General features: G+C 35.0%; 3 protein-coding genes across 3 annotated transcripts; 2 read left to right on the top strand and 1 right to left on the bottom strand.

Moving 5' to 3' along the window:
* Positions 1-1763: 1763 nt before the first annotated feature.
* On the top strand, positions 1764-4647 carry K441DRAFT_316288 (purine and uridine phosphorylase). The gene is made up of 2 exons (XM_067641139.1): positions 1764-2840; positions 3017-4647. Exons 1-2 carry the CDS (start codon positions 1862-1864, stop codon positions 4531-4533), a joined length of 2496 nt encoding a protein of 831 aa, XP_067507734.1. The 5' UTR covers positions 1764-1861; the 3' UTR covers positions 4534-4647.
* K441DRAFT_316289 (Kif17 kinesin) lies at positions 4648-5709 on the top strand. The gene has a single exon (XM_067641140.1). The coding sequence runs from the start codon at positions 4761-4763 to the stop codon at positions 5670-5672; it is 912 nt and encodes a 303-aa protein (XP_067507733.1). The 5' UTR covers positions 4648-4760; the 3' UTR covers positions 5673-5709.
* A 13526-nt stretch (positions 5710-19235) lies between these two features.
* K441DRAFT_544545 (uncharacterized protein) lies at positions 19236-19472 on the bottom strand (the record flags this gene model as incomplete). Its single annotated transcript, XM_067642769.1, is given in 2 exon segments — positions 19236-19373; positions 19392-19472. Coding segments are annotated over 2 exon segments (219 nt in total), but the record flags the coding sequence as incomplete, so codon positions are not given.
* Positions 19473-23453: the final 3981 nt, after the last annotated feature.

Below are 23453 nucleotides of genomic sequence, written 5' to 3'. Positions count from 1 at the left end.
TGGCCAGCAAATTCTCCTAATTTAAATCTAATTGAGAATATCTGGAGGCTGTTAAAGGGGAGGATATAACGCCGGTTCCCTAGAATAAATGACAAAGTATAGCAGTACGCTGAGGAGGAATGGGAGAAGCTCAAACCTAAAGAATTCGAAAAGTATACAGGCAATATAAGGGAGCGCTGCTTGGCTGTAATTGATGCAGATGGCGGCCCAACGAAATATTAGTAATTGGTTACTGAATAAGCACTGTTTTCATGTGGCGATGTGGCAATTGTAAGCACTAACGGAGGCGCTAGCAGGGAGGGCGAGCAGCCCGCTCATGAGGCCCCCTTGTAATCGTTCGGTTAGCGTTGTGGCTTAAGACGAAACAAGCCCTAATGCACTGCTCCCGACAAGGCATAGAGGAAAAAGAAAGAACTTAAAGGACATTTATGGTCGAACTCCACCATCCCATGCCTTAGAGAAGAGAGAGCTGTTATTCAAGGTCACAAAACATGGGCCTAGGATTTTAGAGGATCACCTGCAGGCAATTGCGGATTCCTTAAAATTTAGGAAATGATGGGTTAGAACTATATTTTAAACACCATCTTATTAAGTTTCTATCCCATGCGCCGTTGAGGCGTACGCCAAAAGAGGCCCGTGCGGGAACACCAAAACTTTTCACACGCTCCTCCAAGGACTCAATTCGGCTGTGCTCTATGCAATATACCCCTCTACAAAGAAGGACTTGCTGGCAGGAATACCTCAGCCTAATCAGGACACGATAGAGTCAGTTATATATCAAGTTTGAGCTTTATTATAATGATTTAGAGCCTTAATTTATTGATCAAATTCACGGCTCATTTCGCGAAGACACGATTCAATCTAGAGACTCTGATTGGTTCGCTTGTGCGTACGCCTTTCTCAACGGCGCATGGGATAGCCAAATCCTTGCATTTAGGATTAGGTATTCTCTTAAACTGCACCTGCACTGAACTGCTAGTCTCTTCCCTTCGCCGTATTCTTTGAGCGCCGCTTAGATTGCGATAGCATAGTAACCGTTATATACCAAAGTTTCCTGTAATATCTGATCTCCCGTTATAATATCTTTCTCTCCGATTTTGTTACGGCACTGGCAGAACTTGGCAGAACTTGGCAGAACTACGCACCGGCAAGTTGCCACAGATTGCCGCATATTGCGGTCACGTGACGCGAAGATCTTATAAAACATCGAACGGCGCTGCTCTTCTTCTCCTTTCCTTTCCCTAGCTTTAGATTCTCGTTTATAGACAATCCAATCGTACAGGCTTGCGCGTCCCTTTTGCCGTGCCCATGACCTGATTGACTGAGTCGCTAACAGATTTAAGGTTCTTGATAATCTTTACTTGCTCTTTCTTGTAAAACAGCTAAGCTGCATAAGCATGCTTACCGGTGATATCTAACGGTAATTAAACTAATTTAGCACTGGATGTCGCTACTGCAAGTAGGGAGGGCGGCCGACCCGCTCCGGCCACACCCTTGTAGGTGTTGTAGCAGGTGGTTCTCCGGAAAAACCGGTCTATTCCCGTGCGGTCGCTAGCGAAATCGGCTTCTTATGAAGGTTTCGCCCGAAATGGCTAGCGCTGCGGCCAAACCCTGGTAAGAAGGTCTGGGGTAGGGCATCCACGACAATCCACGCTGGAGCTTGGGCCACAAGCGGGCGTGTCTGTCCCTCGGGACGATCATAGAGCTGAGAAGCACCATAATAAAGGACGCGCTTTTGTTCTGTAAGTTACGAGCACCACGATCGTACTCAACTAGCAAAGATGTCTGAAATGCAAAGCTAATATTCTACTAGTACTTCCATATTAGATGAACGTTCTTCTCGGACGTCTACCGCTGTCTCATGAGCGACAGCCTTGCCGACGCCGCGATGGCGCATCCTCCTCGAACACACGAAGATTACCAAATCGGAGTCATATGCGCCTTGGCAACTGAGAAGGCCGCTATGGTAGCGATGCTGGACGAAACTTACCCTAAATTAAAGAAGGAAAACGGCGATGAGAACGAATACACACTAGGTAGAATTGGGGTTCACAATGTCGTTATTGCTTGCCTCCCAGCTGGCTTAATGGGAAATGGTCCTGCCGCTATTGTCGCAAACAATATGCGACGAAGCTTCCCAATCAAATTCGGCCTTATGGTCGGCGTTGGTGGTGGTGTTTGGAGCAAGAAAGATGATATTCGTCTTGGAGATGTCGTTGTCAGTCAACCCACAGGGGCTCATGGTGGGGTGGTGCAGTGGGATTTTGGAAAGACGGGAAAAGGCGGGAAATTTCAGCGGACTGGCTCCCTGGATAAACCACCACCGGTGTTACTGCACGCGTTGCAGGAGTTGAGGACGTTTGATCTTACAGACGGTGTTGATATTGTAGGGTCTCTTTCGTTCATGGTTCGGAACAAGCCGCGAATGGGCCGGACCTATCGATATCAAGGGGAAGATCATGACCAGCTGTTCGAGGCCACCTATGACCACGAAGGTGACGAGACGTGCGATGAGTGCGACCCTAAGTTGATTGTGCAGAGACCGGCCCGCGAAGACTCTACTCCCAGGATACACTACGGGAACATCGCATCTGGGAACGAGGTGATGAAGCATGGTACTACTCGAGATAAAATAGCTAAGGAAGAAGGCGTAGTTTGTTTCGAGATGGAGGCAGCTGGACTGATAGACAATTTTCGGTGTCTTATGATCAGAGGAATTTGTGACTATGCGGATTCGCACAAGAACAAAATATGGCAACCTTATGCTGCGGCCACAGCGGCAGCATTCGCTAGAGCGCTTCTTGGTTTTATCGATGAACAGGAAGTGATCAAGACGCCTCGTGAGTACATTCTTCTGCTAAATATCAATCTACATGTGGCATATCTTGTGTTTTCAAGATTGTATTCTCTAAAGAAAATAGTGTCATTGCCATCCTTTGTGAAGATGTGAGATATTCAGCACATGTCATGCATTTTGTGACGTAACTTCTGTGTATTATAACTAATTCTAAGTTAGTACCTCTAAAACCACTCAGGGTGCTACCTTTTGGTCGCAACAAAGATTTCGTTGGCCGCCAGTCTCAGTTAGATCGGCTGATCAATATTTTATATACTGAGGATACCCAGGAAGACTGTCAACGTGTAGCTCTAGTAGGCCTTGGTGGCGTTGGGAAGACCCAAATTGCCTTAGAGTGCGCCTTTAGGCTCCAAAAGATTCTTCCAGTGCTCTCCGTGTTTTGGGTCCGGGCTAGTGACACAACGAGTTTCGATAATGCGTTTCGCGAAATTGGGCAGCAACTCAAGATTCCCGGACTTGAGGACGATAAAGCAGACGTCAAAATATTAGTCAAGACTAAGTTGTCCCAAGAAAGCACAGGGAAATGGCTTATGATTATGGACAACGCGGATGACTTCGAAATATTCTATCACAATGACAACAAAGACAGCGGATCCGGTGCATTATCTGAGTATCTTCCTTTCAGTCCTCTGGGCGCGATTCTCTACACGACTCGGGATCGTGAGGCTGCTACAAGATACGCTGGCTCAAATGTGATTGATATAGACGAGATGGACGATGAAGAATCCAGGAAGCTCCTTGAACGAAGTCTTCAAAACAAACAACTCATCGAAGATAAGGACGGTACAATCAAACTACTGAAATTACTTGTCAATCTTCCACTTGCAATAATGCAAGTGGCCGCATACTTAAACGCCAAGAGTAGCACCATCGCTGAGTATCTCAGAATCTATGAAGAGAGCAGTGATAATGTTATCAAGTTGTTAGGCAAGGACTTCGAGGATATAAGGAGATATCCGGGTATGAAGAACCCAGTTGCTACGACCTGGCTTATTTCCTTCGAGCAAATCCGAATCCGAGATCCTTTAGCAGCGGACTATATGGCCTTTATTTCTTGTATCAAAGGGCAAGATATTCCCTTGGACCTGTTGCCTCTAGCTTCTAAATTCGATAAGACAGAGGCACTTGGCACCTTAAAAGCCTTTGGGTTTATTAAAGAACGCCTCAGCGGGATATCATATGATATGCATCGATTGGTTCATACGGCAATGCAAAATTGGTTAAAGCTTAAGGACGATTTAAGAAATTGGAACCAGAAGGCTTTACAGCAAATAAACGACATTTTTCCATGGCCGAAGCATGAAAACAGGGCTGTATGGATGAAATACCTTCCTCACACGGAGACTATTATTACTTCTATAGACCTTTTAGGTGGAGTAGAGCTACCGCCGATGTTGCTACTTAAATTAGCAGAATGCTATCGTATTGCAGGCAACTATTCAAAAGCCGAGCTGCTAGGCCGGCAGACGCTGCAGCTTAAGGAGAAGGTGCTCGGGAAGGAGCACCCAGACACGCTCGGGATCATAATGGGCGTTGCATCATCGCTCTGCCAGCAAGGGAAGTTCGTAGAGGCCGAGGTCCTACACCAACAGACGCTGCAGCTTAAGGAGAAGGTGCTCGGGAAAGAGCACCCAGACACGCTTGCGAGCATGATGGGCCTTGCATCATCACTCTAACCAGCAAGGGAAGGCTCGTGGAGGCGAGGGCATATACCAACAGACGCTACAGCTTAAGGAGAGGGTGCTCGGGAAAGAGCACCCAGACACGCTTGCGAGCATGATGGGCCTTGCATCCATCGCTCCGTTCGCAAGGGAGGCCCGCAGAGGCCGAGGCCCTACACCGGCAGACGCTGCAGCTTAAGGAGAAGGTGCTCGGGAAAGAGCACCCAGACACACTCGCGAGCATGATGGGCCTTACAATATCGCTTAACCATCAAGGGAAGTTCGTAGAGGCCGAGGCCCTAGGCCGGCAGGCGCTGCAGCTTAAGGGGAAGGTGCTCGGGAAAGAGCACCCAGACACGCTCGGGAGCATAAATAACCTTGCATCATCTCTCTACCAGCAAGGGAAGTTCGTAGAGGCTGAGGCCCTACACCGGCAGGCGCTGCAGCTCAGGGAGAAAGTACTCGGGGAAGAGCACCCAGACACCCTCGCGAGCATGATGAGCCTTGCATCACCACTCCACCAGCAAGGGAAGTTCGTAGAGGCCGAGGCCCTAGACCGGCAGGCGCTGCAGCTTAAGGAGAAGGTGCTCGGGAAGGAGCACCCAGACACGCTCGCAAGCATGATGGGCCTTGCATCATCGCTCCGTTCGCAAGGGAAGTTTATAGAGGCCGAGGCCCTAGACCGGCAGACGCTGCAGCTTAAGGAGAAGGTGCTCGGGGAAAAGCACCCAGACACGCTCACGAGCATAAATAACCTTGCATTATCTCTCTACCTGCAAGGGAAGTTTATAGAGGCCAAGGCCCTACACCGGCAGACGCTGCAGCTTAGGGAGAAAGTACTCGGGAAAGAGCACCTAGACACCCTCGCGAGTATAAATAACCTTGCATTATCGCTCCGTTTGCAAGGGAAGTTCGCAGAGGCCGAGGCCCTAGACCGACAGACGCTGCAGCTTAAGGAGAAGGTGCTCGGGAAAGAGCACCTAGACACGCTCGGGAGTATAAATAACCTTGCATCATCTCTCTACCAGCAAGGGAAGTTCGTAAAGGCCGAGGCCCTACACCGGCAGGCGCTGCAGCTTAGGGAGAAAGCACTTGGGAAAGAGCACCTAGATACCCTCGCGAGCGTAATAAGCCTTATATTACTACTCTACTAGTAATAGAAGTTTATAGAGGCTAAGGCCCTAAACCGGCAGGCGCTATAGCTTAGAGAGAAAGTACTTAGGAAAGAGTACCTAGATACCCTCGCGAGTATAAATAACCTTATATTATCTCTTTATTAGTAAGGGAAGTTTATAAAATCCGAGTCTCTATACTGGTAGACTTTATAGCTTAAAAAGAAGGTGCTTAGGAAAGAGTACCTAGATACGCTTAGGAGTATAAATAACTTTATATTATCTCTCTATTAGTAAGGGAAGTTTATAGAAGCTAAATCTCTACTAGCAGACTCTGCAGCTTAGGGAGAAGGTACTTAGAAAAGAGTACTTAAATACGCTTATAAGTATAAATAACCTTATAATATCTCTTTATTAGTAAAGGAAGTTTATAAAGGCTAAGGTTCTATACTAGTAGATACTATAGCTTAAGAAGAAGGACCTAATAGAGCTTAAATAACCTTACACCATTGCTTTACTAGTAAGGGAAGTTTATAGGGGCCTTAAGAGTATTAGCGGTTTTATATTTAGGGAGACTTTTTATTAAACGCAAAATAGGGTTATAAAAGAAGGACTTATATATAGATTAAACTATAAAGAAAAGAGACTATTTATATATAAAATGGTGGCGAAGGTTAACGTTAACAATAACAACTGTTGCGTCATTGCCACCTTAATTAACACTTTTATATATAATATATTATTTTCTTTATAAATCTATTTTATAGAGGGCTAAGGGGAATATACCTTTATAGAGTTTAAAACTGCTACCTAATTTCTAGTATTATTATAATAATTGTGCACTATTTACGTAATAAGTAGCGAGATATTTACCTTAGGAGTTACTCGGTTACAATATGGAGGTTTTAGATTTAGTTTATAATCTATTAATTTGGAGTAATTTTGTCTATATAGTTACCGCTTATAAAACGCTAGAATATTAGCAACTTTATTATATATAGCTTCTAAAATAGAGCTTTTGGCGTTATTTTAATATAGAGCTTAAAACTCTATAACGTATATAATAGGGTTATAAAGGTAACCTTAGTTATAACTAATTTAAAAATTAAAAATTGCTAAACTATTAATTTAGTAATAAATAATTAGTAAAAGTCATTATAAGTTATTACATTATTAGTAAAAAGTCTTAAAGCTATAAATATATATATAATAGAGTCTATATAAAGTTCAATTTTTAATATTTTAGTTAGAGCTATTAGTGGAAAGTAACTAGACTATAGAGGTCCCTAATAAAAGTTTTTATATCTTTCTAATTAGGAAGTTTTAGAAATAATAATACTTATTTTTACTTATTATATTTTTATATTATATCTTATTAAGTATAAATTAAAAATCTAATAAGAATTTTTTATTATATATATAGTATTAGGCTAGTGAATTAATCTTTAAAGTTTGCGTGCCTTAATATATACTAGGCAGACTTTAGTATACGCTATATAGGCTATAAAATATACACCTATGCTTACGTATACGTTAGTATAAAACTATTAGGGACCTTTATAACGTTATAGGCTTTTATATAAGGTTTGGCGCTTTTATAAAGACTTACTATTTATTAGGCTATTAAAGTATAATAGAACTAGCCTAGTTACAATAGGAACGTATTAGTGAAACACTTAACAGACGAATTCTAACACTTTGTCCAAATTCTGCCAAATTCTACTAGCTTAATTAACTTCTGCTAAGTTCTACCAGATCTATTAAATTTTACTAAAGTCTGTTAAAGACTGCGTGTATATATACGCACGCATTAACCACTAAGCCCCTAACTATTTAATTATATAATTCTCTTATTATTCCTTTCTCTTCTTTACGTAATATCTTGTTTTTAGCGAGAGCTATATACCCTTAGATTTAGATAAAATTTATATTATTCCTTTAAATCTTTCCTAAAGTCTCTTCGCGCCCTTATATTATATTATATTAAAATAATTACTATTAAAATAGTAAACGAACTTAAACCTACCGCGTTAACTATAAGCATTATAGCCCTAGTTAGGGAACAGTTAACTATAATATAACAGTCCTTTATGGATGCTTTGGCCTAACAGTAAGCGATATTAAAAGTTTAGCACTAGTAATTAATAGAAGTAATCTATAAAGAACTCCGTAACCTTAAAGCACTTATATTAAAGACCTTAATAGTAATACCTATAAATAAAATTAAAATAACTATATATAAACCCGGCCCATTAAATATAAACCCTAAACTAGTAATAGTAGCTTAACCTATACTTATAACGAACCTAATACCTACTATAAAATTTAAAAAGCTCCCTAACCCTCTAATATTTAATAGAAATTAAAATAACCTACGTCCCTTTATAACTAAGCTCCGTCTTAAACTTTTAATAAACTATAATTAATGTTCTACTAAAGCTAGCAAGATTAGCTATAAAATATCTTATTTAAATAAAGACGCTATATAAACTATAGACTTATTCTTCCGTAATAGCACCTTTATTAATTTTAAAATCTTTATCTCTCTACTATAATAAATATATAATAACGCCAGCTATAAATATATAGCTATTACTAAACTTAAAAACCTATAATAACGGAACCGAGACTTTACTAGCTTCTTTTTGGAAATTTTAGGCCTTATTAGTAAACTAGATTAGAATAAAGCCGCTAGAGTTACTGCTCTCTATTAAGCTATTTTAGATAAAATTAAAGTATAGTTAGTAGGTAGAGAACTACTAAAGGACTTACCTAAATTTGCTATAATATATTAACAAATTAATAAGGACCTTTAATATAACAAATAGACTTATTTCCTAAAGCTAACTATACCTTACATTTAAAACTTTATAAAACCGGTATATACCCTAAAGCGCGATCCGTCTTTAAAACTAAAAAGCCCTATATACGACCCTATAGACCTTAACACTACTTAATCCTATATACCCTTAGGAATTAATAAATAAAGAATACAAGCTGTAAATAGAGAATGCTTTAGATATAGAAAAAAGGGATATATTTAAAGAAATTACTAAACTTACCCTTTTAAAAAAGTCTAACGTAGTTTTTCTTAGTCTTTAAATTATACTTATTCTATAAATTATACTTAGTCGCTATAAAGTATTTTACTTTTAGTTAATTTAGAAAACAAATCGTCTTAAGGCTAAGTTATGCCTTAAGATAAAAAGTAGAAGAGTATAAGTATCTAGGCTCTTTTAGCGCTAATATATAATATAACTCCCTTAATATACTTAGCAAAATTTAAATACTTAGAAAATAGAAAAAAGTATAAATCCTTATAAATAGTAGAGCTATTAGTATAGGCTTTATTAATATAAACTATGTAAAAACTTAACGCTTAAATTTAAAGAAACTTAATAAGCCCTAAGGCCTATAAGGCTTTAATAGTAAGCCTTTAATATATAGTAAATTAACGTACTACGCTCTTATAAAGATATAAATAGGCAAATACCTTAAATATTGTTGGTCACATAGGGTGACTCACCAATAACGACTACTCGAGTAGGTTACAGTGATGTTGGTTAATAAAGCTTATTAATTAGAAAAGAGGAAGGGCGAGGAGCTTAAGGCTCCTCGCCACGCTAGTGCCGCGGCGACACGTAATGGTAACTTGCCATCACGTGACGGCAATTTGCCGTATATAACGGCAAATTACCTTATTCCCGACACTAGCAACTCTTCTTTTATAGTTGCCCTCTATATATAAATACTACTTAACTATTATAACAAATATAGATCCTCCTTACTTACTATTACTATTATAATATAAGTCTCGCTGTCCCAAAATTTACCTCTTAGCACGTGGTGCTTTCTTACTAAGGAGTTATAGGTAGACATCGTGTTAGGGCCGTTAGGGCCGCCAAGGCGCTAGCTATAAGCAAGCTAATAGCAATTTTCTATACCAGGTATAGAAAATCCTAATTGGCTAGTTAAAATCAGGGTTTATAAAGCGTTATACTCTTACTCCCTTTTAACCCAACCTTTAACTTATATACGTAAAGTATTTATGTTAATAAACACTTCTAAAGCCTTATTTGGGTTTGCCTTCGTCATTACATCTACTAGGTTATCTTAACCGTTAATCTATTAAATTTTAAAGAGTTCTCACCCTTCATAGGATTAATGAAGTGCTATAATATTAATTATAAGGCGCTTCTCCTTTATAGTACTAAGCTTAACTAAGCATTTATAAAGGGAGTATAAGTTAGTATATACGATTATAGGGATAACGGGAAGTTCAAGTCGATCTATAATTATCTTTAGGGTAGTTCTAATTGCAATTGCTATATTAACTCCGCCAACCATTTTATATATCTCTAATACTAGAACGCTTTAAGTAACGCGCTTACTCTTAGTTAAGCTCTAATAGATAAGATTGCCGTAGATTATAAAGTTATTCTCTCTAGTAGATTCATTTGCGATAATAATCTTATATCCTAGCTAGAAGCTAAAATCTTTATTATTTATAAATAATCTATTAACAAATATAAAGAGCTTAGCAGTAGGAAGATTAATAGGCACGTAGAGTAGTCCCTAGTTAAGATAGTTCATTTACTAGGAGAGACGCTTATTTAGGGCAAGGACGTTATCCTTAGTTAGTTCCTAGTATTAAGCGGCAACAGAGAGATTAAATAAAGCCTTAGGTTAACAAATAGAAGCGATATAAGCTCTATAAGCGCGTTACTCTATATATCCTTATTTTGGAGAATTAACGTTAATAATATTAATCTTCTTGCCTTAACCCTTCTGGCATAAAGCAATGGAATCCTTATTTAGGGAGAGGACACATCTATTAAAGAGTAATAGTGTTATTAAATTAAGCATTTCCTTTAGCTTTACTATAAGATTTGCCTTTACTAGCTCGTCTTCTTTAAGAGCTAAGAATTAGTTATCTCCTAAGATAATTATATTATTAATTTATATGCCAATAATTCTAAATAGAGTTTCCGTAGTTATAATAAGGAAGTATAGATTAAATATAAAAGTAGTCATCAAAAGCTTCTCTTTATAGTGCTTGCTATAGGTAGCCTACCAGTAAGTTCCTACCTCTGCAATTCCATATAATGGCTTAAGCATAACCATAATTATATCTTCGGAATATTAGTGGCGAATTTACTCTAAAAGGTATACTAATATTAAGCGCTAAAGGTACGTCTCTAATTAGGTATAGGCCTAAGTAATATCTCACAGATAGACCGCCATTTTATTCTTTATTAGGGAGAGAGCTAGTGCAACAATAACTCGCTAACTAGCTTATTAAATTATAGGAGATTATATAAGAATTACCTCCTTACTATTGTTATTATAGCCTTAAATAACAAGCCTTAATTTCTTAAATAGGGCGTTAGTAGCTTTGCCTTTAATCTCGTTAACTATTCTTAACTTAAAGATATAAACTTTATTAAACTTAGTAGGGTTATACTTCTTAAACTTAAAGACTCCTCTTGCGATAAGACCATCGATCTCTTGCTTATTAGATACTTAGAAAGGAGCTCCTAAAGTTATAATATAACCTTCCTTTTAGAGCTATTTTACAAGTTTAAAGTTAGCCTTCTCCTTAGCTGTTATAAAGGCCATTAATAGCTTAACTCTATTCTCGATGGCAGCAATAAATTACTCTTTAAAATTAATAAGATATTAGTAATTTCGTAATCCCTTCAGGCGACCTCTACCGCATTATAGTTGCGGCGTATCTACTACAATTATATTAGGATTGTGGTCGCCTTCTAGAGCACGTTAATCGTGGCTCTCCTTTAAGGCATCTTTTATGGTATCCTGCAAAGGCTTAGAACTATTATCTTTATAATAAGGCTTAATAACAGTTAAACGGAATTAAGTGGGTCTATAAGGCATCTAAATAGTATAAGTTTAACTATTAACTATAATAAGTTAATATAGGCCTAACCATCCTCCCTTTTTACGCTATACGCGTACCTTAGACTAAAGTGGCAGATCAAGCGTAGTTAAGGTATTTAGGCCATTTCTTATTCCTAGTGCATTATTAACCTGGCGTATAGCGTAGAGACGTTATACCTCTTTTATTGCCTTACAAATAGCCTTAGCTTATTATATAACAGAGGGAGATAGTAAAGAATTATTAGTTATTTAAGGGTAGGCGCTAAAGACTAGCAATGTAGGTATAAGTCTATCTGGGCCAGTGGAATCGTTAATAGCTTTAACAGCTATTTACAAGGTAAGTTCTTCGCTAGCATCCTCTAGTTCTAAAGAAATAATCTTATATACGCAGTATAATAGCGTATAGTATTATTTTACTTTTCTAACACTATTATATGCCTTAATAGGGACTTCCTTAACCTTAATTGCTATTACCTTTATCTATTATCGGAACTCCATAGATAAGAAGTTCTTTTCTATATTATAAACGATTTAATTAGGGGGTCCTAAGTAGACATTAATCTAGCATAATTATAGGGTATCCTATGCGTTTCTAGCTAATATATCCTTTAAGAAACGTGCGGCTTAGAAGGAGGTTAAGAAGTTAATAACTTAAAGTACTAGCTTGCCGCTAAGATATATAACGTCAATAATAATATAAAAGTTAAAGTCGTAGTTATCTTTAAGGGTAAACTTAAATCGGCTAGGGGACTTCTAGTTCATTTAGCAGTAGTGGCAGTACTTTATAAGATACTTAATTACCTTAACCTTAACTTTATAGCCTACTCACTAAAGAACCCTAAGCAATTAATAAACGGATAGGTAGTTAAAACAATAGTATAGTTAGCGTAACTCTAACTTAGTTAAATAGCTCTAAGCAACACTCCTTTCTAGTTATTAAAGGAGCAGCTAAAGGTAACCCCACTTATATATAATAGGCACCTAATTGTCTCCCTACACAAGCATATTCTTAAGGTTGTTAAGTTTAACGCCTAATTTATCTATATTCCTAATACAGAATAGAAACAGAGTGTTTACGGGAATAATATGGAAAGTAATATATCCTAAGGGGGTTTAGACCCTAATTATACTAAGAGAAATCGCGGTACCCTTGCTAAAACGTATTATATATTAGCCTGCCGTTAATTAGTTAATCTAGATAAAAGTATTAAGTTATTAAAGGGCTTAAACTTAAGGTTCTCCTACTATAGATACTCCTGCGGCTCCAGTATCTGGCATAATACTATAGAAGATATTCGCCAAGTATCTATTATTAAAGGAGAACGTAAAGCTCTCCTTTAGCTTATTAAAGATATTTAACTTTATAGTAAAATGGAGCATAGATTAGTTATTAAGAATAGTAACGGTTTGTATACCATCTACCTTACTATACTTAGTAAAGTATTAGTCAGGTAAGTAATCCTCAATTTCCATATCTATAAGGAGCTATTTAGCCTTATTAACCTTACCCTTAAGATCTTCTACGCCTTTATATTAAACCAGAAAGCTTTAGAAGTAAGCCGTAGTAGCCTTATAATTTCCAACATTTCTTATACTTTAGCGAAACTTATTATATGCCTCCTTTCGCTTATTAAGAGAATACCTAGTTAACCAGCAATTCGGTTTCTTACAAACATAGCATTTCTTCTAGCAATTACTTTAAAATGAACCTCTATAAGAACCTCCACCTTTACCTTATAGTTATTAATTATACCCTCTACCGTATTACCTACTACGGCCACTATATATTTAATCAGTCCAGTTATAGTTATATTAGTTAGGCGGGTTAATTAAAGTAAGTTAGAGTTAGGCGTTAAATTGCTATACTTTTTAAAAGCGTAAAGTAGTACTAATAGAAGATCTTAATTGGGCATATACTCCTTTATAAGTATTTACAGGATTAAAGAGAGTAAGGTTATATTCTTTAACGCCTTAGCATGCGCTAATAACTTAATTACGTAGGCTGAAATCCTCTTAATATAATTTAAATAAACCACGCTAAATCGTCTAAAGTTAATTAAAGAGCTTTTAAAGATAATTAAGCCGAGGGACACCTAGGTTTATAGCAATAATCCTTAAAAAGGTAGTCTCTCTCTATTCTAACATATACTACTACTTATTCTCTTCTATTTTAAAGTAGTATCTTAACATATATATCATGCGGTTAAAATTATATCCTTTTCCTACTAAACAATCATAATAAAAGGTACTAGCTCGGCCCTTAAGCATAACAGAATAAGCGTTATAGTATTAATTAGACTCTATTCCTACCTTCTAGCAATAGTTATAGAAGATACATAGTTTTAAATTAAAAACATTATATAATTCCCTACTAAACTTCTTCTCCTAATCCGAGTAGAGCTTCGTAAGCTCTATAAGCAATTTTAAACTACCTCCAATTTAAGATTAAGATAAAGGAGGTAGGAGTTGCATTACAGGCTATAGTAGGGACGTAGGTCTAGTTAGTAGAGTCTAAAGGTTATTAGATTGTAAAGCAAGGGGATCTTATACTTACTCGTATTAAAAGGCAGTAGTTAAAGTTATGGGTTAAATTAGTGGATTCTAGGGAACTAAAGATAGAGGTAGAGATAATAGATATAAAATAAAAGAACTTATACCTAAAGCAATAGAATTAGAACGCGTCTCTTATAGTATATTACCTAGATTCTATTATAAGTTAAGCTTCCTTATAGTGCGTAGTTAGTGCTTAATCTCTTATAGAGTCCATTTATACTCCTCTTTTACATTAAGAACCTACTCCTAAATATTATCTCTAATAACGCCCCTATCCTTAGGGACAAATACTTTATTCTCCCAAAGGAAGTTACAGAAGTCCTATACGATATCCTTATTCATAGGGGCCTATATTTCCTTTATCCATCTAATAAAGTCCTCCTTTATACATTCCCATAGCGTAGTATTATTATATTTACTATCTTTGTAATATGCTATACGGTATAATAAAAAACTATTTAAGTCTTATTTATTAGCGTTTACAAGGTCAATTATAGCTTTATTCTATATCTTTAGGTTAATATCTTCCTTATACTTTTTTAGGTAGGTTAACGCTATAATAGGTATAGAATTAATGGGGTGTCGTACGTTAAAGGTAGGTAGGATTTTCGGTTTTATAGGATCTCGTAGGTTTACTATCAAGAGGTAGGCAATTTAAGATATTATTTAACGCGTTTTGGATATTAACTTAGGACCTTAGGTTTAGTAACACTTCTAACCTAAAGTACTTAACCAAATCTTCGTAAACGCGGTTGTTCTACATAATAGATATAACTTAGTATCTCCTAGTACTTAGTAACACTTCTATTACTAGTTTTCCGCAAGTTTAAGGTAGCACGGTATTGCCGGAATCCATTCCATATAAGCGCATATAGCACCCCTATACAAGACTGTCTCTTCTATTTAAAACCTAGCTGCTCTATAGTTAACTATATATTTAACCACTAATTAGTGTTAGTTATATAGGGTAACTCACTAATAACAACTACTTAAGTAGGTTATAGTGATATTAGTTAATAAAGCTTATTAATTAGAAAAGAGGAAGGGCGAGGAGCTTAAGGCTCCTCGCCACGCTAGTGCCGCGGCGACACGTAATGGCAACTTGCCATCACGTGACGGCAATTTGCTGTACGTGACGGCAAATTGCCTCATTCCCGACAAATATATTTCCCTATTTATAATACCTTTAAAGTATTATAAGGTAATACTTAAATATAGATAGCTAGAATAACACAACCCTTTAATTAGCTAGGTTAAAGAAATACTAAAATTCCATATAACTTACTACTAAAGTTATTACTTAAAATACTACTTGCCCTATAAATATATATATAATTATTTAAATATAATATAATATAAATTACCCTTACTATAAACCCTAAACTAATATAATAAAGTTATAACTGCCGATTATAGTAAAGAATGTAAAGATAATATATTAAAACCCCTTAAAATTTATATAATATAAGCCGTACCCTTTTATTTATTAGTAAGAAAATAAAACTATAAGATCTTTACTATAACACTAAAAGATATTAAAAAGGCGTTAGAACTAAAGCAATATATAACCCCTAACCTCTTATACCTAAAGAATATCACAATCTAATTAATATATTTAAGAAATAATTTATAAACTAATTACCCCTATATTAAGATAAGTATAATTTTAAAATAGAACTTAAACCTAGTATAACGCTAAAGTTTAGCCTATTATATAGTATATCGCAAGAAGAACTACTTATAATGCGATAATACCTTAAAGAGCACTTAAAGAAAGGATTTATTTACCCTAGTTAATTACTATTCGCCTTATCTATACTATTTATTAAAAAAACCTAAAGGAGGCTTAAGGTTTTATATTAATTATTAAGCCCTAAATATAATTATAATTAAAAACTAATATCTAATTCCTCTACTTTAAGAAACGCTTAACCGCTTAATAAAAGTATAATACTTTATAAAGCTTAACGTAGTTGCTGCCTTTAATTAAATCCGTGTTTATAAAGGAGATAAAAAGTATATAGCTTTCTGTATATAATGGGGACCTTTTAAATACCTAGTAATACTATTTAGTATAAAGAACGGTCCTAGTATATTTTAGTAATACGTTAATAATACGCTTTACGAATTCCTTAATATATTTATTACCGCGTATATTAATAATATTTTAATTTATTTATCTTTACTTTTTAAGTATTAGAAGTACGTCTAAATAGTCCTTAAACGCCTATAAGACGCGGGCTTATAATATAATATTAAGAAATATAAGTTTTACGTATCTAAATGTTATGGGACGGGGGCAGTAGCTATAAAGCGTATATATTTAAGGAGTCTACAAAACATTACGCGATCAATTGTAAGGGTTAAGGGCGTAAGGAGGTAATATACCTACGCGTAGCTAATATAAGCTATACGTAAGGTGTACTTAAAAGTACAGGGCTCTCCTATAGAGGCCCCTATAGTGGGGTTCCGTAACACTACCCCCCCTCTTATAGAGGTGGAGCTCCGGTGACGCTGTGGTTACTATATATATATAAAAGGGACACTTAAGGTATAAAAAAGAAGAAAAAGGGGGGTATTGCTAAAGGCTTAAAACAACGTTATATAATAGGGCTTAGCATCTAAGAATCTAACTAATTAGATAACTTTAACCGCTAGTTAAAGTTCCTAGATATCTTAATAATATTCCAGTTACGTAATCGCACTTTACCGCAATCTAACGGCAATTTAACGGCAATTTACCCTTACGTGGTAATGTATAACGGTTTAACTCTATAAGGGCTCCTATAGAGGATTAGGTATAAAGTCTTTACTTAGGCCCAGTTTCTATAGGTTCGCGTAGTAAAAGTCGCTAATTAGATCCTTTGCATTTTTAAAGTCTTCCTATAGTTGCTATTCTAGCTAATCTATATTAAATCCTATGTATATAGCTCTATAGTAGAGCCGTCGTCCTCTACTTTTACTAAAGTATTTAGAGTTAATAATTTGTTTAACGGTCCACTCCTTATAGTTCTTATTTTTGTTCTTATCTTAGATTAGTACTAGTAGGGATTTAGGCTATATCTGCCCTAGTAAGGGGTTAGGCTAATAGAGGTATAATAGCTATAGGTAAAATACGGGCCATATCCTATAGGTAGCTAGGGTAGGTAGGAGTTCTAGCTTATATACAGCTCCCCTATTAATAACTTATTTAATTAAATAGGGGCCAAGGTTCTTATAATTAAGTAACTTTATAAGCCTTTACGTAGAGATATTACGTATATCTAGCTATACCCAGTCGCTAACACGTATCTCTGGTAGTGGCGTTCTATAATAGTTAGCGAAGTAGGCCTACTTTACTTAAGCCTAGGCCAGTTCTCCCTTATAGTAGTTAAGTAGATTTTTTATATAGTCTGTATACTAGTTAGTAAGTAGTATCTTAAGGCGTTTTCTATATAGCAGTTTCTTATTAATAGGTTCTAGTAGCTCTATACTAGATTAGGGGTAATAACCCTTGTTTATAAAGAACGGGGTAAGTCCTATAGTAGTTAAGACGTAATTATTTACTATAAATTTACCTAGTAGGAGGTAATCTACCTAGTTATCTTAACTATAGGCAACTACCTATCGTAGGTATGCTTTTATACTAGCATTAGCGTTTTCTAATTACCTAGCGGTTTTATAATAAAAGGATATAGATATTTTAACAGAGATGCTAAGGCGTTAGCAGATTTGTCTCTATATATTAGAGTTAAATTATATACCTTAGTCGGACATAATTAAGTTAGGTAATCTATATAGTTAGTAAACTTTATAAAGGAAGGCGTTAGTAACGTCGCTAACGGCTACGCCTTTAGTTAGGACGTAGTGGCGCTCTTTTATAAGTCGGTATATTATTATAAGAATATTCTTATAGGTACGGCCGTGTTATTTATAGGGTAGTAGGTTAATAACGAAATCTATAGCGATATCTGCCTATTATCGTATAGGTACTAATAGAGAGTATAGTAGTCCTTAGTACTTTATATTAAAGGCCTTAGCGCGCTTATAACCGTAGTAGGCGCCTATAAAGCGTTTAATTAAGTCTATTATTTTTAGCTAAAAGTAGTATTGGCTAAGAAGCTTATACGTTCCTTTTTTACCTAGGTAGCCGCTTAATCGGAGGTCGTAGGCTATTTAGATTAGTTACCGTTATAGATTTTCTAAGTTAGGGATAAATAGGCGGCCTTTATAATAGAGCCTATTCTCTTTTATTTTTAAGGCTGCTATATTAATTTGGCCTAAGCTTTAGAGATTAGTAGGTAGTATATAGGCGCTAGCGGTCTTTGCGGTAATAAGTTAATATAGTAATAAGTCGATAGAGGCGTTATATACTATAGTAATAAGCTTATTAATTTTGGGAGGTAACTCTAGTTCTATAGTATAAAGCTAGGGTATAGTTAGCTTTATTATAGGTAGTATACCTAAGGCCAAATTTTATACTTTTAGGATTGTTTATTATTAGAACTAATTATAGGGGTTATCTTTAGACTAAGGAAGGTCTTATAAGCGGCGTATTAGGCTATTAGGTTTAGTGCCTTATACTCCTAGTCTATATATAATTTTAAAGTTAAAACTAGAGAGGAACTCGTTCTAATATACTTAGTATTAGTTTAGCTACTTTATAGTTATAAAGTACTTAAGGTTACGATAGTCCGTAAGGACTTTAGTTAGCTAGTTAGGCTCTGCTAAAAAGAGTTCTAGTTAAAATTCTTTAAACGCTTATATAATTATAAGGAGTTCTTTATTATAGATCTTATAGTTATACTCTTATAGTATAAGCTTAGATAAGTAAAATATAACTAGGTAAAGGAAACCATCGTTACCTATTTAGAAGAGGATGCCTATGTTAATGTAGTCTAAGGAGTTAGTTTTAAGGTAGAGTTATTATCCTAGTATAAAGTAAGCTAGGACAGGTACTTTAGTAAAGGCATTTTTAAGGTCTTAGAACGCCTTCTTATATTTAGGCGTCTAGGTAAAGCGTAGGTACGTTTTTCTTCCTTTTATAGAAAGGCCCTTTATTTACATTATTGCTATAAATAGTGCTACTACGCCTAAGAAGTTGAATATAAATTTTTAATAGAAGTTAGTAAAACTAAGGAAGGCTTATACGTCCTTAATGCAGTTAGGGGCTTACTATTTAGTAATTATATATACCTTTTTAGGGTCTATACAGATACCCTTAGTAGTAATAATTAGTTTAAGGTATTTTAATTCTATAACTAAGAATTTATATTTCTTTAAATTAATATAAAGTTCTATATCCCTAAGGCACTATAGGACCTTTTAAACGTGTTTAGTATGCTTAAAGGGGTTATTGCTATAAATAAGTATGTTATCTAGGTACGCAAAGTAGAAGTCGTTAAGGTAGTCCTATAAGGCGTTATTAATATAGCTTTAAAAGGTGCCTGGGCCGTTATATACGCTAAAGGGTATAATAGTATATTTAAATTGGCCAAAGCGCGATATAAATACGGTTTTTTATTTATTACCTTCCCGTATTTAGAGATAGTTAAAGGGGGCGATAATATTAAGCTTAGTATAGATTTTGGCTTAACTAAGCCGCTTAAGGGTTTTACGTATAAGTAGTACTAGGTATTAGTTTTTAATTGTAATAGCATTAAGTCCTCTATAGTTAATATAGAATTAAATACCTCTTTTTAGCTTCTTAGTAAGAAGAATAGGGGCGGCTGTTAGTAATATACTGAGATAAATAAATCCTTTATTAAGGTACTTGTTAATATAATTTTTTATAACTAAAAGTTCGTCTTTTAATATTAGGTAGGGTCTTTTATAAAATAGCATTTTTCCTTATTTAATATTAATGGTATAGTTATTAGGTTAATATAGGGGGAGTATATTTACGCTCTTTTATAAGCATATATTAGTAAAGTTATAGTACCTCTTAGGGAGAAGCTTACGGAGTTCTTTATTAGTAAGTCCTTTTTTAAGCTTTATAAACTTCTTAAAGTCTAAAGGTAAAAGTCTATAGAGTTCCGTAGGGGCGTTATCTTCTAAAAGGTTAACTATATCTATCCTATTACTATAGAGGATATAGTCCTATTCTTTATTAAGCTTATATAGTTATAATTAGGAAGCTATAGTAATGGTTTAGCCTTTTTTATATACTATATAGTAGAAGGCCGGGGCACTTATATAGTAGTAGTTAGTCATAGGTAGAGTAATAAGGGGTTCCTTAGGTTAATATTTTAGGAAGTAAATAGAGGCGGCTAGGCTATGCCCTAGGCAAGTCTCTCTATAGTATTTAGAGTTAAAGGTTACTTTTTTCTTCTTTTAGTTAATGGCGGGGTTATATTATTTAAGCTAGTTTATTCTAAGGATAATAGGGTAGTTAGTAAGTAGTATAATATAGGCCTAGAGTTCTTCCTAGTGCCTATTTATATCTAGGTGGAGTTATACTATATAGGTAATCTTTTATATAGTATAATTACCGTTAGCGAGTTATAGGGCGCGGGCTTTAGTAAGAGGTAAGGTAGGTAGGTTATAAGTATATACAAATTAGGTATCTATAAATTTATTAATAGCTCTATAATTAATTATAGAACGGCTTTTATATTATTTTTTAGTAGTAGTTCCTATTATAGGTAAAACTATCTATTTCCGTCTATTTATTTTTATAGAGTTATCTATTAAGTAAGCTAATATATAGATCCCTTTATCGTTAGGGCGTCCTAACCTGTAACTTAGGGCTAGGACTTAGCGTTTTCCGTTTCCATATTTAACTCTACCGCTATTACTATATCTTCGTCTTATACGGTAGTAGTATATAATAATATATTTAATATTTAGGGTATTAGGTTAGGTATTAGGCGGCAGCTACTAAACCTAGCTATTAGGTAGTTTAGGTTATCGCAATAATAGCCTTCTTAACGGCATTTATAGTAGTGTCCTAGTTTCTAAAGTAGCTCGCGCTCTCTATTTAGGAGTTTTTATAGGAAGGTTAGTATAGAGAAATTAATATTAGTTCTAGTAGTACTTAAAGTAATAGGTGTCAGTGGCTTAGTATATATAGGTTTAGTAGGCCCAAGGGGCTTCTATAAAGAGATCTTTAGGTAAAAGTTAGTAGTAGTAATCTAATTTAGTTATTGTTTAATCTTCTATAGAGCTGCTACTATATTATAAATATTATTATAGTTATAGCTAGCGGCTGCGTAACTAAGGCGATAAGTAACTTTTTTAAGGAGGTCCTTTTAGTCTTTAATATCGTCTTAGGTAAGAGCTCTAGTATATTCCTAGAATTTAATATAGAATTTATTAAATAATTCGGTAGGGCTTATCTTTAGGACATGTAGTTTAGCTTAGTTAGTAGCCAGTAGGTTATAGTTACGGTATATTAGATTAAGATTATTAAGGACTTCTTAGTAGGACTGCCACTTCTAGGGGCTATTAGTCTCCTATTAGGTAAAGAGTCTATTAAACAGTATACCATTTATTCACCTAATAATGTAGCTGATCTTAGTGTCTTTTGTAGGAAAAAGGCAGGCGCTTTAAGTTAGTTTCTCGCAGATATATATCTTCTAGTAGCTATATTCTTTACAATTTCCCTAAAAAACTAGGGGATTAAGGTAGCGTATATTAGACCCTATAGTAGCAGTTTAGGTCTAATTATTATAGCTTTCGTTATTACTGCTTTAGTAGGGGTTCCTATTAGGTAAAGCTACTTAGCGCTAGCCTTCTATTAAGTATTAAGTAGGTAAAGTTACTAGGGGCGTAAAAACTTAGGTAGCATTATATATAGTAAAGAGGTATCTAGCGTTATTACGAATATACTTATTAAGCTAAGATTATAGGTATTTAATTATGCCTTTTCTTTTAGTAAATATAGTAATTAGTATAATCTTAGCCTTCTTTAACTGTTAGATGTCGCGTTTAGATATATAGAGGTTATCTTTAGTTTCTTAACGTATATTATTAGCGAGCGCCTTATAAGCTTATAGGTCTTAGATAATATCGCGATCTTAAGTAGTATATATCTTGGCTTATATAAGCTTTAAGTAGTAGTTTTATAAAAGGCGGTAGTATTTATTAGGGTTTTGTGCTACTATTTTTACAAACGTCTCGGCGTCTCGTATTTTAATTTTAATAAGTAGTAGCCCTTCTATTTGCTTGTCTATAGTTATATAGTTAATAAAAAAATAAGATATTATTAGTGTCCGTCTCCTTAGGGGTTAAGGCTAAAGCTAATAAATTAAATTCTCCTAGGATTAATTGGCGTCGTAGGTTAAGTATAGGTATTAGATTGTTCTTTAGGTTTAATATAATAGCTAATAAGAGATATTATCTTACTATTATGGGTTCCTTAGAAGTATAAAGTAAGGTAGTTTATAGATACGCTGCTTTTAGCAGCACCTACAGTATTATAGAGACGTAGAATTGGTCATAGGCTAAGCGTTAGTGGTAAAAAAGGCGTAACGTAATGTTATAGGACGGGGGCAGTGGCTATAAAGCGTATGTATTTAAGGAGTCTACAAGATATTACGCGATCGATCGTAAGGGTCAAGGGCGTAAGGAGGTAATATACCTACGCGTAGCTAATATAAGCTATACGTAAGGTGTACGCGAGAGCACGGGGCTCTCCTATAGAGGCCCCTGCGGTGGGGTTCCGTAACACTAAAGTTATATACTTAGGCCTAATTATATTCTATAACGGAATTGAAATAGACCCTAAGAAAATCGCTATAATTATAAACTAGGAAAGTTCTAGTAGTATATAAAATATTTAAGGTTTTTTAGAATTTGCAAATTTCTATTATTAATTTATTAATTACTTCTTAAAAATTATTTAGCTATTAATAAACTTAATAAAAAAGAATATAAGATTTAAATAGACTACTAAATATAAATAAGCTTTTAACGACCTAAAATATTATTTTATAACTGCTTTAATTCTTACTTACTTTAATCCGGACTTTAAATATATTATTAAAACAGACTTGTCTAATTATATACTAGAAGGAGTATTATCACAATATAATAAAAATGGCGAGTTATACCTAATAGCCTTTTTTTCCCCGAAAACTTACCTCTGCTAAATTAAACTATAAGATTTATAATAAGGAACTACTTATAATTATTAGGTATTTTAAATAATAGCGTCTAAAACTTAAAGGATTGTTATTTTTAATACGCGTATTAACGGACTATAAAAACCTATAGTACTTTATAACTATAAAGCAATTAATATAATATTAAATTTATTAGGCCAAACACCTCTTATAATTTAACTTTAAGATTATACACTAACCTAGTAAACTTAATTAAAAGCCTAACTTATTAATATAATAATTATAGAACCTACCTACTAACGCCTCTAATAAATGGATTATAAACCAA

The sequence above is a fragment of the Cenococcum geophilum genome, assembly GCF_001692895.1.
Source record: "Cenococcum geophilum 1.58 unplaced genomic scaffold K441scaffold_7, whole genome shotgun sequence".
Lineage (NCBI taxonomy): Eukaryota > Fungi > Ascomycota > Dothideomycetes > Gloniales > Gloniaceae > Cenococcum > Cenococcum geophilum.
Note: the sequence above shows the minus strand (reverse complement) of the source record. Positions and strands in the feature narration are given on the sequence as shown.